This window comes from Hordeum vulgare, unplaced genomic scaffold, assembly GCF_904849725.1.
Source record: "Hordeum vulgare subsp. vulgare unplaced genomic scaffold, MorexV3_pseudomolecules_assembly, whole genome shotgun sequence".
Taxonomy (NCBI): domain Eukaryota; kingdom Viridiplantae; phylum Streptophyta; class Magnoliopsida; order Poales; family Poaceae; genus Hordeum; species Hordeum vulgare.
In genome coordinates, this window is record NW_025422607.1 from 16,203 (window position 1) to 30,828 (window position 14,626).

Consider the following 14,626-nt stretch of genomic DNA (forward strand, 5'->3'; position numbering starts at 1 on the left):
CATGTTACGCACCGACCGGTGGCCGTCTCCGTCGAGGCAAGGGATGGCCTCCTTTCTTCTCGTTCCTGGTGCCTAATCGCTCTAGGTTAGGGCAAAGTGCTGACAACGTGTTAAAGTAAAACGAGATTGAATGAAAGTGAATGGACGATTAGTCGTGTTTCTATTGATTCTCAAGTATATATACATCTGAAAGAGGTGCGAAGAAGAGATATCTGTTCAGAGGCATCCCTCCAGAACAGGTGCGTGTTAGCAATAGAGAGAGAGAAGAGACACGCATGTTCAGGGTTGGACACATCCCTTTGCTAATAAACTAATCTACTAATTAGTTTCTAACAATTATGATTAATTTGCAGATTAATCAAAGGTTAGGAGTATCAGATATATTTCACATATTGTATGACATACCATATATTTAATGAAGATAGTTAGGTATTAAGACCAAGCAGGTTTATATTTCACATATTGTATGACATCCTTTAGAGTACTTTAGTTACAAGAATTTTTCAGATTTCAAGGCATCATTTTCATTTCGCACCCCCCTCAATTCCTAAAGACGGCCGTGGGTCAGGATGGACACGGTCCGAGCCGGTCCAGTCGCGGTCCGAGCTGACGTTTCGACTGGCCGCCGACGGTCCGGTCCGGACCGGACCGAGCAGCCCGGTGGTCCTGATTTCAGGGACCGGACCGGCAGATGTAAAGCTCGGTGCGGACCGCCGATCCTCACGGTCCAACGACGTCCGGTGACTGTCATGTGGACCCAGGGTGTCGGAGCGGTGGTCGGGACAACAACACGATGGCCGGAGACGGAGAAGACACACCTGAGAAGCGGCGGCGCGGTGGCCGGGGCGCGAGGGCACAAGGGAAAGGCACGGGAGAGAGAGGGAGATGCACGACCGCACGGATGAGAGGGCGAGCAGCCCGCGGAGGAGCGGCGACGCGAGGCAGTGGCGCCGGGGAAAGGAGGGGAGAGCAGGGAAGAGGAAGATGAAGTCACGCGGCGGCGTCCTGGGCATGGACGAGGGAGAGAGAGCAGCAGTTAGGTCACACAGCGCACGCACGCGTAGTCTTTATGGGTTGAATCTCTCTTCATTAGTTTTGTTGGGCTGGTCCTTCGGTCCTCCGGGCCGGAACGAGTTTGCACCGGACCGGACAGACCAAATTTTAGTCTTTTTTTCACGGACCGGACCGGCCATATTATTTCACGAGCCGGGCCCGTGCGATCCGGTCCATAACGGGCTACGAGCCGGGCCGAAAGCCCGCTCGTCACGTCCAGGCTGAGCCCTGGGTGTGGGAAAAGAAAACATAATGGATGTTCCAGAAAAGTGTTTTTGAAAGCACTTTAGAACATCATTTTTGTTTTTTCGCCCACAACTTCACAAATATCATTTCATCATGAAAAATTGCATGCATGTAGAAAAACATCAAAGTTTCCTGTAAAAAAAAATCAGATTTTTTAAAAACTTTTTTAGTATTTTTTCGGATTTTATTGTTCATCCGGGATCACTGAAGCTCGGGATCACATAAGTACTTTCGAATATAAGAGCATTTAGATCACTATTTTAATGATCTAAATGCTTACGGAGGGGGTAATAAAGAACCACAGTTCTCTTGAGAACGCATCTATTAAGATAATAAGATTAATACTAAATGTATAAGAAAAGTAAAAAAAGAACTTCTTAAACTCTCTAGAACCTCATGTCTGATGGTTTTACCTGATTGTTGGCTGCGTGTGTAAAGTTTTTGGGAATGGACTTGATTTCTAGAACCCTCTACGACTTACTGTAGAGCTATTATTGCATAATGCAATTGTTCAACATTTATTTGGTACAACTGTAAAGCAACGTAGCTCTGAGAGCCACTAGTAACTGAAGTGATACGTAAAACCTTTAGTACCATATATATCTAGTAATAGCTTGTCTATGCAACACTGTTCTGAATTTCTTCAGTTGAGGCTTCTGTTTCTGCTCCATGCTCCCCTATGAATTTGAGGTATGCATCTCGGATTGCATGCATCTCTGCCGCTGCATCTCCCGTAGTTGTTCGGTCTCGCGGGTGTTGCCTTGAGCAGGATATGCCAAGCCTGAAAACTGAAACCAATAACTCCATGATTCTAATACTTGTAGTGTTATCCCATTGTCCGCTGTGCAGCCACATTGTTGGGTCAGCTATCTCCAGGGTCCTATCTTGAAGTGCATCCTCAACAAACTTATGAAGATCCAATGAATCTCTAAACATGCCTTCTGTTGGGCTCCTTCCAGTAAACATCTCAAGCAGCAATATGCCAAGGCTATAAATATCACCAGCTGTAGAGACCGCAGATCCTTCTCCATACTCTGCAATTATGCAAAGTCTTGTGGTTAGCATGGAATACTTGAGTGAAAAGTAATAATAAAATTAGAAGTTTTAGTCACCTGGAGCAACATAGCCTATGGAACCTTTAATTCCAGTTGAGCCATATGAACTTTGCATCCCCTCACTTGTATTTTCTTGAAGAATTCTTGATATGCCAAAGTCTCCAACTCGGGCGCTCATGTCTTCAGCAAGAAGAATATTGCTTGGCTTAATATCACAATGGATCACCAATGGTTGGCAGTAGCGGTGCAGATATTCTACTGCATCCACAATATCGACAGCAATATCGAACCTCTGGGCAAGGCTGAGCGTGTTGTTTGCAGTGGGATCTTGAGATGGTTGATGAAGCCAGCTATCCAAGTTACCATTGGGCATGAATTCAAAAACCAATGCCTTGAACTCTTGACCTTGGTGGTTGATGCTCGAACAAGAAGTAATGATCTTTATGAGACAACGGTGTCTTATCCTTCTCATAGCCTCACATTCAGCCTCAAAACTCTTCGAATACCTAGATCGACCAAGGTTAAACACCTTGACAGCCAATTCTGTTTCTTCATTGTCCAAAACACACTTATAAACCGCACCATAACTTCCTTTCCCAAGCAAGTTGGCTTCTGAAAATTCGTTAGTTCCTTTCAGTAATGCAGGATAGGGGATTCTTCTGTAATGGCCATCAACAATTGAATCTTTTGCTACTGCGTTCTGGCTTGATTTGAGCTTCTTACAAAGTCTCCAAACAAGAACAATCACTGCAAGTAAGAACATGATTGCTCCAACTGCTGCTAGAGAAATTACCAGAGATTTTGGCATTTTTTTTCTCTTCTTGCTTAAGACCCCTGTGGGGCACGGAGCCAAATGAAGTTGAGGTGTACCACCACACAAATTGACATTCCCAACAACCGCTAAATGAGTGATGTTTCTGAAAACACCTACATTTGGCACCTCTCCTTGCAAATTATTGTAGGATATATCCAATTCAGACAATGACGACAATTTTTCTAGAACTAGTGGGATTGATCCTGACAAGTTGTTGTGTGCTACGTACAACTCTCGCAGGTTTCCAATATTGCCAATGGCATCCGGAATATTACCAGAGAACTTGTTCATGGTCAGGTTCAATATACTGAGCCCCCTTATATTTGTCAGTGACTGAGGTATGTTTCCCTCAAAGGAATTGTTGTCTAAGAATAGTTGTTCCAATACCATGCAATTCTGTATGCTGTCGGGTATCTTGCCAGACAGCTGGTTTCCTGATAGAACTAGTAGGTTAAGGTTTGCCAAGCTACCAACTTCATTGGGAAGGGGTCCGGAAAGGGAATTGTATGACAAGTCCAAATACCAAGAAAGGCTAGGTAACCTGAAAATTTCTTTGGGTATTGAACCGTTGAGATGGTAATTCATTTTTAAATCAAGTACAATGAGGTTTTTCAACTTCCCCAGGCTTGCCGGAATTGGTCCCTCCAAGTTGCTATTACGTGCATAAAGCTTATTCAATTGTGAAAGGTTTCCTAGCGATGGCGGTATGAGCCCAGACAAGCTATTGTTGTACAATGCTAAATCGATCAAGTTCTGTAGCTTACCGATGCTCTTTGGGATCATTCCGGACATGGAAGTATTTACTATCGCAAGTGTTTGTAGACCAATCAAATTGCCTATATCTGCAGGAATACTCCCAGAGATCCTATTGTCACCTAAGTGCAAGTACTGGAGAGTCGTTGACAGGTTCACAATTGAACCTGGTAGTTGTCCTTGAAAAGAATTGCTGCTGAGTACCAATAGCTGCAGTTGGCTGCAGTTTGCCAAAGACGTGATGAATTCCCAACCCTTGTTGTCATTCGCTTCAAGCTTATTGTTATTCAAGTTCAAATATTGAAGTGCTGCCAGCTTCCCAAACGCGGGAGAAAAGTACCCACTAAATCTGTTGCTATCAAAGCCAACTGATAAGAGGGAAGATATGTTGGATATTGATGATGGGATTGTTCCAGTGAAGTTATTACCAGACAGGCCAAGATATTTTAACTTGGGGAACTTGTTTCCGATACTATCCAAACTCCCGTACATCATATTTGTCCCTACATCAAATAGTTGTAGCGATGACCAATTGTAGAGAGAAGTCGGAATCATACCGTTGATGAGGTTTCTGGCGATGCTGAACTGTTGCATGCCCTGGATGCTTCCGAGCCGTGGTGGGATTGAGCCCACGAGCTGGTTGCGAGAGAGATCAAGGATTTCCAAATGGGACAGATTGGCCAGCGATGGAGGGATGAGCCCTGTGAAGCTGTTGTTACTCAGTGATATCCTTACCAGGGACGTGAGCTTCTCTCCGAGCTCAGCCGGGATGCGCCCGCCAAGCTTGTTGTTTAGCAGTCCCATTATGGCCATGCTGACACATGAGCTCAGGTTCACTGGTAACGTGCCTGAGAAGGAGTTGTCACCCAAGTCGAGCCTATGCAGGCGGCGGAGGCGGCCGAGGCTCGCTGGTATCTCCCCGTGCAACCAGTTGAAGCTCAGGTTAAGCGTCCGCAGGAACGTGAGGTTCCCGATGGCCGGTGAGAGTTCTCCGGCGAGCGCCTTGTTGTTCAATCTCAGCGCCACCACCCGCGCTGGCCTTCGGTGGCTGCATGTCACACCTTCCCAGCTGCAAAAGCTGGCGCTGCTATTCCAGGAGGCTAGCGAGCCGCCATCGCTGACCTGCGCTCTGAAAGCAAGCAACGCAGCCTCGTCGTGGTCGCTACCACTCACGGTCGCAGTAGTCAGGACGGCCAGGAATGAGCATAGCAAACTCATGATCCCCATTGCCATTGCTTGGTTTGGTTAGCAAGTACTGTAGTTGTAGTAGTAGCATCTGTGTGTGTGTATATATATTTATATATAACAGTATGTGTTGCGTGATTGCGTTGAGCATGTTGCTAATATTCCAAGGATGTACAAATAAACGCTCTTGTCAACGGTCGGAGCTGGACAAGTTTTTCATGTGTTCACATGACATGTTGTTCTCAAACTATTAGGCCTCGTTTGGTTAAGGGGGATTGGAGAGGATTTAAGAGGGAGGGAATTCAGGGGATTGGATGAATCCCTTTGTTTCACCCAATCCTCTCAAATCCCCGGGTTTTTGCTTCCACTAGTCCTCCGAGGAGGGTTTTGAAACACATGGATAGGAAGGGATTGAAGGGGAATGGAGGGGATTGGGCTAAGCAAACCCCTCCTACCAAATGGACGCGCGAGGATCTGTGGGGTTTCTGACCCCCCGGGGATTTTCCTCTCAAATCCTCTCCAATCCCGCTTAACCAAACGAGGCCTTAGTGGGCAGATAAGGCATCCACCTGCCTGCTTGCATTTTATTGTTCTAAAAATCTTCTTTCTTCGAAGCAAATTTAGAATGAAATAGATTGCAGGTATATTGCACATACTCCTACATAACTCCATCTTCACATTTCAGTTTCATGTTTATATGTTCACAGGAAATTCACAGTTTTGACATCTTTGGGTGAAAGATTAGCACAGCTCTGTGTTTCTCATCTGTTTACTGCAATTTGCTGAATGTTTCTAATGTACGTACATGCCATCTTAGATGCTGCGGGTTTTGATGCGATATTGGCCTGCTCATCTTACCAGCTGGTATACAATTAAGACCCATTGTAAGAGCATTGTGTGACTTGCGACGCCGAAAATAGTGATGTGTGTGAATGCGTGACTTGTCCAAGCATGGTTGTCACCGATAAGAGATGTGTGTGCACGCATGTCCAGCCAAGTAAACGAGCCACGGAATTCTCCACCGTCACCGTCATCGATCATTCACGTTCTCATACTAGTTTGAACTTCGTTCTCTGAAGCAACACATGTAATTAAGTCATATGCATATGCACAACTTGTCACGAGTGCCTTTCTTTCTATTGACTAGTTTTATAGCTGCCGTATTATCGATGCAAAATAGAGGCCATGATTGAGCAAGCATGTCCTTTCTAAAAAATTTAATTGTTTGCGATGCCTCGGCACATAATTGAGTAGATCATACCACCAAGTTGCAATTGGCCCTACGTACGTAATCCTGTAGATAGGTCCATGTGAACACGCACCTTGATCCCATCCACCTCTCTTCACCAGAAATACCCCGCTGCATAAATAATTTATAAAACAAAATATGGCGTTTTGATTTTGCATGTTCTCTCAAAACAGGCTTTCGTCCTGCTTTATAAATAAAGCAATACAATGAACAGTACACAACCAAACGATACAAGATGAAGAAAAGACTCTTTTACAAAGCCGAACACAAGATACAACAAGAAGCTTAGCGCTAGTCTAACAACTCGCCTATGACCAATATATGACACCAAAACTCCACGGCAACGCCCCCAAGAGGATGACGACACGATGTGTCGCCGCTGGGGAGTATGAAAACAGATAAGGTTTTTCATCCGGAGCCCTGATACAAGAACGAGACCCACGACTACGCCTTTCAAAAAGGGAACGACACCCATAGGTGCTGTCGGCGCCGACGCTAAGAGCTAAGAATCACCAAGAGGCGCCACTGCCACAACCGCACGAGAGTCAGGCCAGCACCGCCAAATCCGGGCACGAACAGAGCATGCCAGAGTCTTCCACCCTACACCCCTCGGCACACACGGTCGAGAGGCGTAGGCACCACCGTCACCACGGAGCTTACCGGAAAGCTCATTGTGGATCCTGCCATCCAGGACCGTTGTTCCGGCTTCCTCCGAGAACTCAACACCGATGTCAAAACACGCGGCCGCCTCACCAACCAAGCCATGAGCCTCCACCTCGACCGCTACAAAGAAGGACGATACATGCCCGCGATCGGGGACCAAGTCAAACCCTTGCACCGGCGGCCAGCCCACGCTATCGGCCAACTGCCAGCTAGCACTACCGGGAGGGAGGGGGTCGCCCCATCAGATTTGGCACCTCCAGATCCAAACATGGGGACCCCATAGCATCCGGCACCTCCGGCTACCTAGTGGTAGCCGATACCTTCGATCACCAATCTCCCAACTCCATTGGCTCCCCGCGACATGCTCCACCCCTCAACACCACTCCCACCTACAACACCCAGCCATCACGCGACCGCGGTCGAAGATCGTTAACACCCCCCCCCCCCTGACGTCATCAGGGTAGCGCCACCACCACCACGCCACAGCCACCTCTGTCCAAGAGCAAGGAGTAGGCCGCCGCCCGCGACCCAAGACAAACCGCAGCCCGCGCCACCCGACAGTTGCCCCAGCTGTAACCAGTCGTCCAGGGCAGCCCCGGTCCACACCGCCGCCACCACCACCACGCCGCAGCTTCCTCCGTCTAGCGGCAAGGAGGGAACCACCAACCGTGGCCCAAGCCACCTGCAGGCTGCAGCCCGTGGCCACCGGGAGCCGTAGGCAGGGCCTCGTCGTACCTCCACCCCTTAGGCTGCACCACCACACCTCCCCACCCCAACCAACAGCAGGGCGGGGACGACCGTGTGCCTCGCTGCCCGTAGCCTTGGCCAGCTGATAGGACGCAGCCAACCCCGCGCACCACCTGGGGAGAGACCACCCGCAGCCGCCGCGCGTCGTCGGAGCCGCAGGGCGCCCTTACACCACTGTGAAGCAGAGGACCGGCCGCCCTGCACGCCTGCCACCGCACTGCTGGGCCCCGCGACAGCATGACACCCCAGCGCGCCGCGCAGACCCGCGCCTAGCATTGCACGCGCTGAGGGGGAGAGGCGCCCCCGCCGCCAATCACGCCGGCCGAGCTTTGCCCGACGGCACCTCTAGGCGGCGGTGGGGGAGGAGGACTGGGAGGGCGGAACGAGGGGCGGCGGCGCTAGGGTTCCCCCGGTCACCCGCAGGAGAGACGCGGGGGATGCAGGGGTGTTGGTCCGACCCAATAGGCATGTACAGTCCCCACTGAGACTTTTTGGCCATCAAATTTATATGGCTAACTAACCATTAACTTTATAGCATGAATCCATTCTAATGGTAAAAATCCAATAGTGTTATATTAGCTAGTATTTCGTACGATTTTGAGTGTTTTACTATTAGTTATTGGCCAAAGATGATTTTTTTTTAATGATTATACGCGATCTAGGCTGAATGCAGCTATGCAGCCTAGGAATACAGCGTCCTGGAAGATGCTATCAGTGAAGACACATATATAATCTTGGTTTTTTTTTGTGTTTAACAAGTACTTCTTTCGTCTTAAAATTCTTGTCTTAACTTTGTCTATAAATGGATGTATCAAAATAATAGATGTTACTAGATATATTCATCTCTAGACAAATTTTTTGATACGAAGGGAGTAGTAGCGTGCATAGAACTATCTGAAGGTGCAACTGAGAGTGACATTGTCAAACGAACAAACCGGTAGTGTATATCCAGTTCCTGTTGACGTTGTGGAGGTATTGACGTGCAAGCAATGATAGTAGCCGCCTCCCCGATATCACAAATCACAATTTGGCTGGCTGCTCAATTCCAAATCATCGCAGTGGTAAGCTGGTAAGTGTATTCAGCGCAAGTGGTGCCAAGACCGACGATCAAAGTCTTGCCTTTTCGCACCAACTTTTTCTTGTTAGTATAGGGCCCTCTTTCCAATTTCAAAAGTGATGCATGCATGCACATTCATATAATCTCCATTATATGACCTAACTGTCTACGTTTGTGTGATGTGTCCGCATATGAAGAGTACTAGTCGTCAAGTCCTGCATTCGCACAGGTTTGAATTTTACCTAATAATCATTTTAACTTTGTTATGTGATCAAAGTTATGCACTGATATATTTAATTTCATTTTGCAACCTCTACTGGGATTGCTGGATTATTGTACTCACCAACATCGTCATGCAATATCTTATGTGGTAGTAAGAAGATGTTGTACTCCCCGTAAAAAAAATGCATTACATAATTATCATCTTTTCTTTAAAAAATAATACACCAAATTAATCTGATGCTAATATTTATGCACAGATATAAACTGATGGTAACATTAAATTCTTGCGAAATTTAGCACTAAAAAAATGCAAGATAGCATGCTTGTGTACAATAATGTTTTACAAATTTGCAATCTTCTGATTAAATTATACTGTAACCAAAGTAATCTTTGATGATGATAGTAGCCCCCCGCGTGCGTCGTTTTCTCTGACTATATGCACGATTAAAATCTGTCCAGGATTGTCTGTCTCCGTGGTCCGTGCCCACGCATGACTGCATCGATCTACTACTACCTTACTGCTCCACAGCCATGTCTGCGGGACAAGCCATGCTGCTGGCTATGCGTCCAACCCGACGCTACCCGTCAGTTGCTGCATGCTCTAGTCGGCGATATGCAAAGGAAGCGCGCGCGTGGGGACGTAGGTGCCCGAACTGGAGAGCAAATTAATATACTCCCTTTTTTTCAATTTATACGGCTCAAATCTGAAATCTCATCAATCAAGATGAATTGTGAGTGGATGACACTAGTTTTAACTAGCCAATGAAACATTTCTCACATATTCAATTTTTAAGGCAATAAATGCAGCATCCTCCTTTTTATTGGACTTGCATGATGGATGTAAAAAACAATGCAAGCATAGCCACTCATCTCTTTTTTCTAAACTTTATGAATTAAATATGGCGTGAGACTCAAAGCACTTTAATTTAATTAGACTAAAAATGAGCCTAATGGAAATCTAAAATTTTTAAGATGAGTTCTATAAACCAGAAAGAAGGGAGTAGGTAGGAAGGAAAGAAGATGCGGGATGGGGTCAAGAAGCTGCAAAGATGGAGGAGGCCAATGCAAGAAGAAGATGAGCGCCATGGGAGGCCTGCCATGTGGCATGCGGCTGACCGCACGGTCGAGCAGAGCTCAAGCTCCCTTGGTCGATGGACAAGTTTGATCCGTCGCGATAAATAAAGTCAGGACATATCCCCGCGTGCGTGCCAAGACGAATTTCTCCCTAGTCGTCTGCTCACTTCTTGACCAGACAACTTCAGCACAAGCGCAACTCGTCCTCCTCCAAGGTCTGACGGCGATGGGAGATAAACTAGAGGATTGGATGGAGGACCAAAACACCTAGCATGCAAAAATACCAAGCAAGACCGAGACAGCATTCACGTATGGCTCCTCAGGCCGCCCGATGGCAGTCGTATTCCTCTGTGCACTCCAAACCAAAGCAACAATTAATACAGCCCAAAAACTAGCGACCGACACCACCCTGCTACCCGAGAAGATTAGAAAAGAGGGAAATAACATCGCGCTGAGTCATACAACTTTTATCTAACGTCCAGTTTAACGATGCACAAACTTGTAAAATACATGTTTTTTCTCATCAAACTTGCACGGGCGTGCAAATACAATCATATTCTACCATATCCACCATACCAAATGCACGTGTGGCTTGCCGACGTGGCGGGCACCCACTACACTAGTAAAAAAAGGCTTTTAGCCCGGTCCGGTTGAGCCATTAGTCCCGGTTCTCGAACCGGGACTAATGCTAGCCCTGGTTCGGCCCTGAACCGGGGCTAATGGCCTTTCACGTGGCGGGGCTGGGAGCGAGGGGGGAGGGGTATTAGTCCCGATTCGTATTACGAACCGAGGCTATTTCTTTGTTGTTTTTTCTGAGCAATTTTTGGATTTAAGGTTTTGCACTAAATTGGATGGGCTATTTTGCTGCCCTCTATTTTTCCATTTATTTGTTTTAGGCATTTTTTAATTCTTGTTTTGCACTAAATTGGATGGTACATACACAACAATAAAGGAACAACTATATTGCACATCGACACAAATATATTACACCATCTCATCCGTCGTGCTTTGTCGAACATATTTATAAAATGTAGACACAAGTTACATGCACATGTATGCATCTTTTTTACACTATATCATTTCATATCATTTCCGTCGAATGACAATACTATTCTCCCTTAACATCTAGGACCTCTGCATCTAAGAATCCGGCAATTTCCTCTTGAATTGCTCATACACGTTTCTGTGGTAGAAGACCGTCCCGCAACTGTTCGATCTAATTTAAAGAAGGGGTCAATATATATATCAATGAAAACAAACACAATTCACGGTAATAAAATAAAGTTGTGAGTATTGTTTATCGTACTTCGGTTTTTTTATGTCTCGGGTTTTGCCCTTCTGATGGGTTGTCTGTCGAATGAACTCGCAAACATAGATCCACATAAATTGTTCCCGTGTTCCTGCCTCAAGCACTTTACGAGAACAGAGTTCAATCAAAAACATAATCAAGAATTATAATGGGATTGAAACTAGAATAAAGAGATGTGCGGATCTAGCTAGTAGTTACTTACATCTATTTGTTTAAATGTAAGCTCTGACTTCCAATCACCTCGAGCCTTGGCGGTGAACCGTTTCCAAGCCCTGCCAAGAAAAGGAAATGAATAAAGGAGTTCTATATTAATTCCTTGCTATCAGAAAATGAACGAGAAGTTGCCGATATAGTGTCATAATTATTAAAATTACCTCTGGAGACATTCCTACATGTTCGCCCATTCAATGAGGGGTGTGGGTTTCGGGTCCATGACTATTACTTGTCCCTCGTCAGGTACAATGATTAATAAAATAAAGTGGAATCTGCGCACGCATAACGAGTCAATTATATGTACACTTATAATAACATCGAGTAAACGAAAATAGAATGTGTGTATAGTAACACTCACTTGAAGTTGTAAGGAAATAATATTTCCCTTTTGGTACTGCAAAACCTTAACCCTTGTACCAAGTTATTCTCTGTCTTGCGGGGATTCGTTGCGAGACTTTGATGATGATTGTAATATGGGTTAATGAACCCAATGTCATACATTTGTCCTCTTTTGCATTCGAGAATCTTCATTCTGCAAAATTAATATAGTGATGAGTAAGATTATACATGCAAGAACGAGCTGAGTAAAACTTAATGATATAAATTAATAATACTTACAAAAAAAAGACACTGATGATAGATTTGTCGAGGGCGCCTTGTTTGTATAACTGAAATAATTCGTCGAATTCAATCATTAGCACGTCTCGTCCACTCCAGAAATGCTCGTCTTCATATGCAACGTAGATCCAGTGTTGATGTTTAGTACATGCTTGCATGTACTAGGCATGCAATCTTCGCATTTTGGTTGGTAGCTTGTTGACTAACTCAGATTTGACGAAAGGAGACTCGTACCGGTACACGTATGTTACGTCAGCGAATTCCTGCAGATGGTCTAAGTACTCTGAAATAGACATGCCTTGAGCCTTGGCCACTTCTACGTATATTGCAACAAACTCCGGATCGATAGCAGCTGTTTCATCATTCCTCTGTTTGACCGCAGCTCCACTCGAGCACACCTTTGTATCGGAATACACTTTGAGCGAGGGCGCGATTGTTTTTTCTGTTGTCCGAGCTGGGCAACTGATTTCCCGCTGGACGTACTATTGTTCAACCGCTCTTTTTTGCCTGAGTCGACTTGGGAATAGAGCGTTCATAGTCTGCTGGCAACGATGGCGGGGGATCTGCAAGGTTTTTCAGCATTTTCACGCACGCGCCGTGATCTTCTGGGGTGTTCGGGTACTATGGTTCTTCCGGCTTCTTCTTGTTAGCCACTTCAGCCTTCCACTGTTGATGCTGGGCGTCTGCCCTCTTAATATTGTCCTCTCCAGTATAGTCTCAAGGTCTCTTCTCCATATCCATATGAGGTACTTTTGGGAGGGGTGACAACTTACGTTTCGGTGATCGGAACTTTCTGCCGCCACTATTAGTGGTGGTACGTTTCCGCTTTTTTGCTCTGATCCTCAGTGGACGGAGACGGCTGACGGGGCGGTGGAGACGGTTGCGCTGGAGACTGGTGAGGCGGCGAAGATGACGGTTACGGTGGAGACTGGTGAGGTGGAGGCGAAGAAGGATTGCTGCTATGAGGAGTCGGTGGCCTTGGCGTCCAATTTGGAAGCAAGATGTCCTCCTTTGGCCATACAACGGTTTGTTTCTTGACTTCTCCAAGTTGAGTCAAATCCCTATCTTCACCTGTAGGGTGGTCGAGCTTCAGCTCCTCATAATCTTTCATCACTTCATCCACCGCGACGACAGCGTAATCTTCTGGAACTGGAGAGCAATGCCAAGTTGGATTATGTCCAATTGGTATGGCCATGCCGACCGCCACCGTCAACCTTAAGTTAGCAAGTTTCACCTTTAGCTCACAAGGTGTGCTCTCTGTGATATCATCCACTGGGTAGCGACGAGGAGGATCCGTCGTTAGTGCATCATCACCATCATCTTGGAGCTGCATGGAAGCGACACTGCTTTTCCGATTCGATGCAGCTTCTATCATGAGCCGCTGAGATTGGCCGCTACCTTGTTCTCTGTCGATTTGATCCTGCTGCAGCCGCTTTACTGCTTCTTCTAGATTATGCAGCCGGTGTGCCTCAGCCGCTTTAATTATCACGTGTCTCCTTTTCCTTTCTCCTGTGATGGCTTCTATCGATAAATCTCTTCCTTTCCTCGGAGAACGCAAGAATCCACGGCGGGGAGCCTGGTAAGCCTCGTGCTCACCCTTTGTGTTCCTTATTCCCAAGGGCGCGTGTGAGCTCGTCGTTCTCTCTATCGGGTAAGAACTGTCCCTCTTCAACATCCTGTACTGCATGTCTAATCTCCTCGATGGATAGGGGATTATATTTGTGTCTTTGGTTATATATTGTCTTCCCTTCTGCGTCCAACAAGCCCCCCTGCCCGTAAAACCAGTTTCTTACCCGTTCGAGCCATCTTAAGGGCTGTGGAGTGATATTATTGTCCAGAAATGATGCCTCAAGTTCTTCCCACTTAGCCATCTTACCGCCGTAGCCACCAGGCCCCATAATATGGTGGTACTTCTTCTTACCTGCATTCATCCTATTTGTTGCAGACTTTTTCAAGGCGTCCTTCAATTTCTTGTACGCCACAAATTCGGCCAGTAGTCTTTAATCTTCTCATAGCCGTGATCGAAATCTGGAGTCTTATCTTTCAAGATAAAATCCTGGTGCAATCTTTTTTTTCAGCCCCTGAATAGATCGGCCATCTTCTTAAGAGCCCACTCCTTGACTTTTTTCTCTAGGGCCTCTTTTCACCTCTTCATTTCCTCCTCATTTGGCTCCTCCTCATCTGGATCCACCTCTGGCGCCGACAGGGTGAAATGAAGCATGAGCTTTCTCCAAAGGTTTTCTTTGGCTGCTGTGCCGACATATGAGACTCCTTCCTCCCTTGGCTTAATCCATTCTCGAGTGGTGATAGGGATGTGGTCCCTTACAACAACTCTGCATGCCTTCACAAACTTCTGCTTTACATCTGT

At 46.3% G+C, this 14,626-nt stretch overlaps 1 protein-coding gene and 1 long non-coding RNA gene across 2 annotated transcripts; both read right to left on the bottom strand.

Moving 5' to 3' along the window:
• Positions 1-1,608: 1,608 nt before the first annotated feature.
• Positions 1,609-5,300, bottom strand: LOC123421175 (putative receptor-like protein kinase At3g47110). Its single transcript, XM_045107500.1, has 2 exons — positions 2,412-5,300; positions 1,609-2,333 (listed from the first exon to the last, which is right to left on the bottom strand). Exons 1-2 carry the CDS (start codon positions 5,152-5,154, stop codon positions 1,918-1,920), a joined length of 3,159 nt encoding a protein of 1,052 aa, XP_044963435.1. The 5' UTR covers positions 5,155-5,300; the 3' UTR covers positions 1,609-1,917.
• A 5,802-nt stretch (positions 5,301-11,102) lies between these two features.
• On the bottom strand, positions 11,103-11,523 carry LOC123421169. Its single transcript, XR_006619525.1, has 2 exons — positions 11,425-11,523; positions 11,103-11,334 (listed from the first exon to the last, which is right to left on the bottom strand). It is a non-coding gene; the product is annotated as an uncharacterized LOC123421169 (long non-coding RNA).
• Positions 11,524-14,626: the final 3,103 nt, after the last annotated feature.

Excerpts from the sequence above, each read along its gene's own strand:
- LOC123421175 (XM_045107500.1), bottom strand. The coding sequence starts at position 5,154 with ATGGCAATGGGGATCATGAGTTTGCTATGCTCATTCCTGGCCGTCCTG. Across the intron at positions 2,334-2,411 it reads CATAGGCTATGTTGCTCCAG|AGTATGGAGAAGGATCTGCG; the intron begins GTGACTAAAACT and ends GCATAATTGCAG.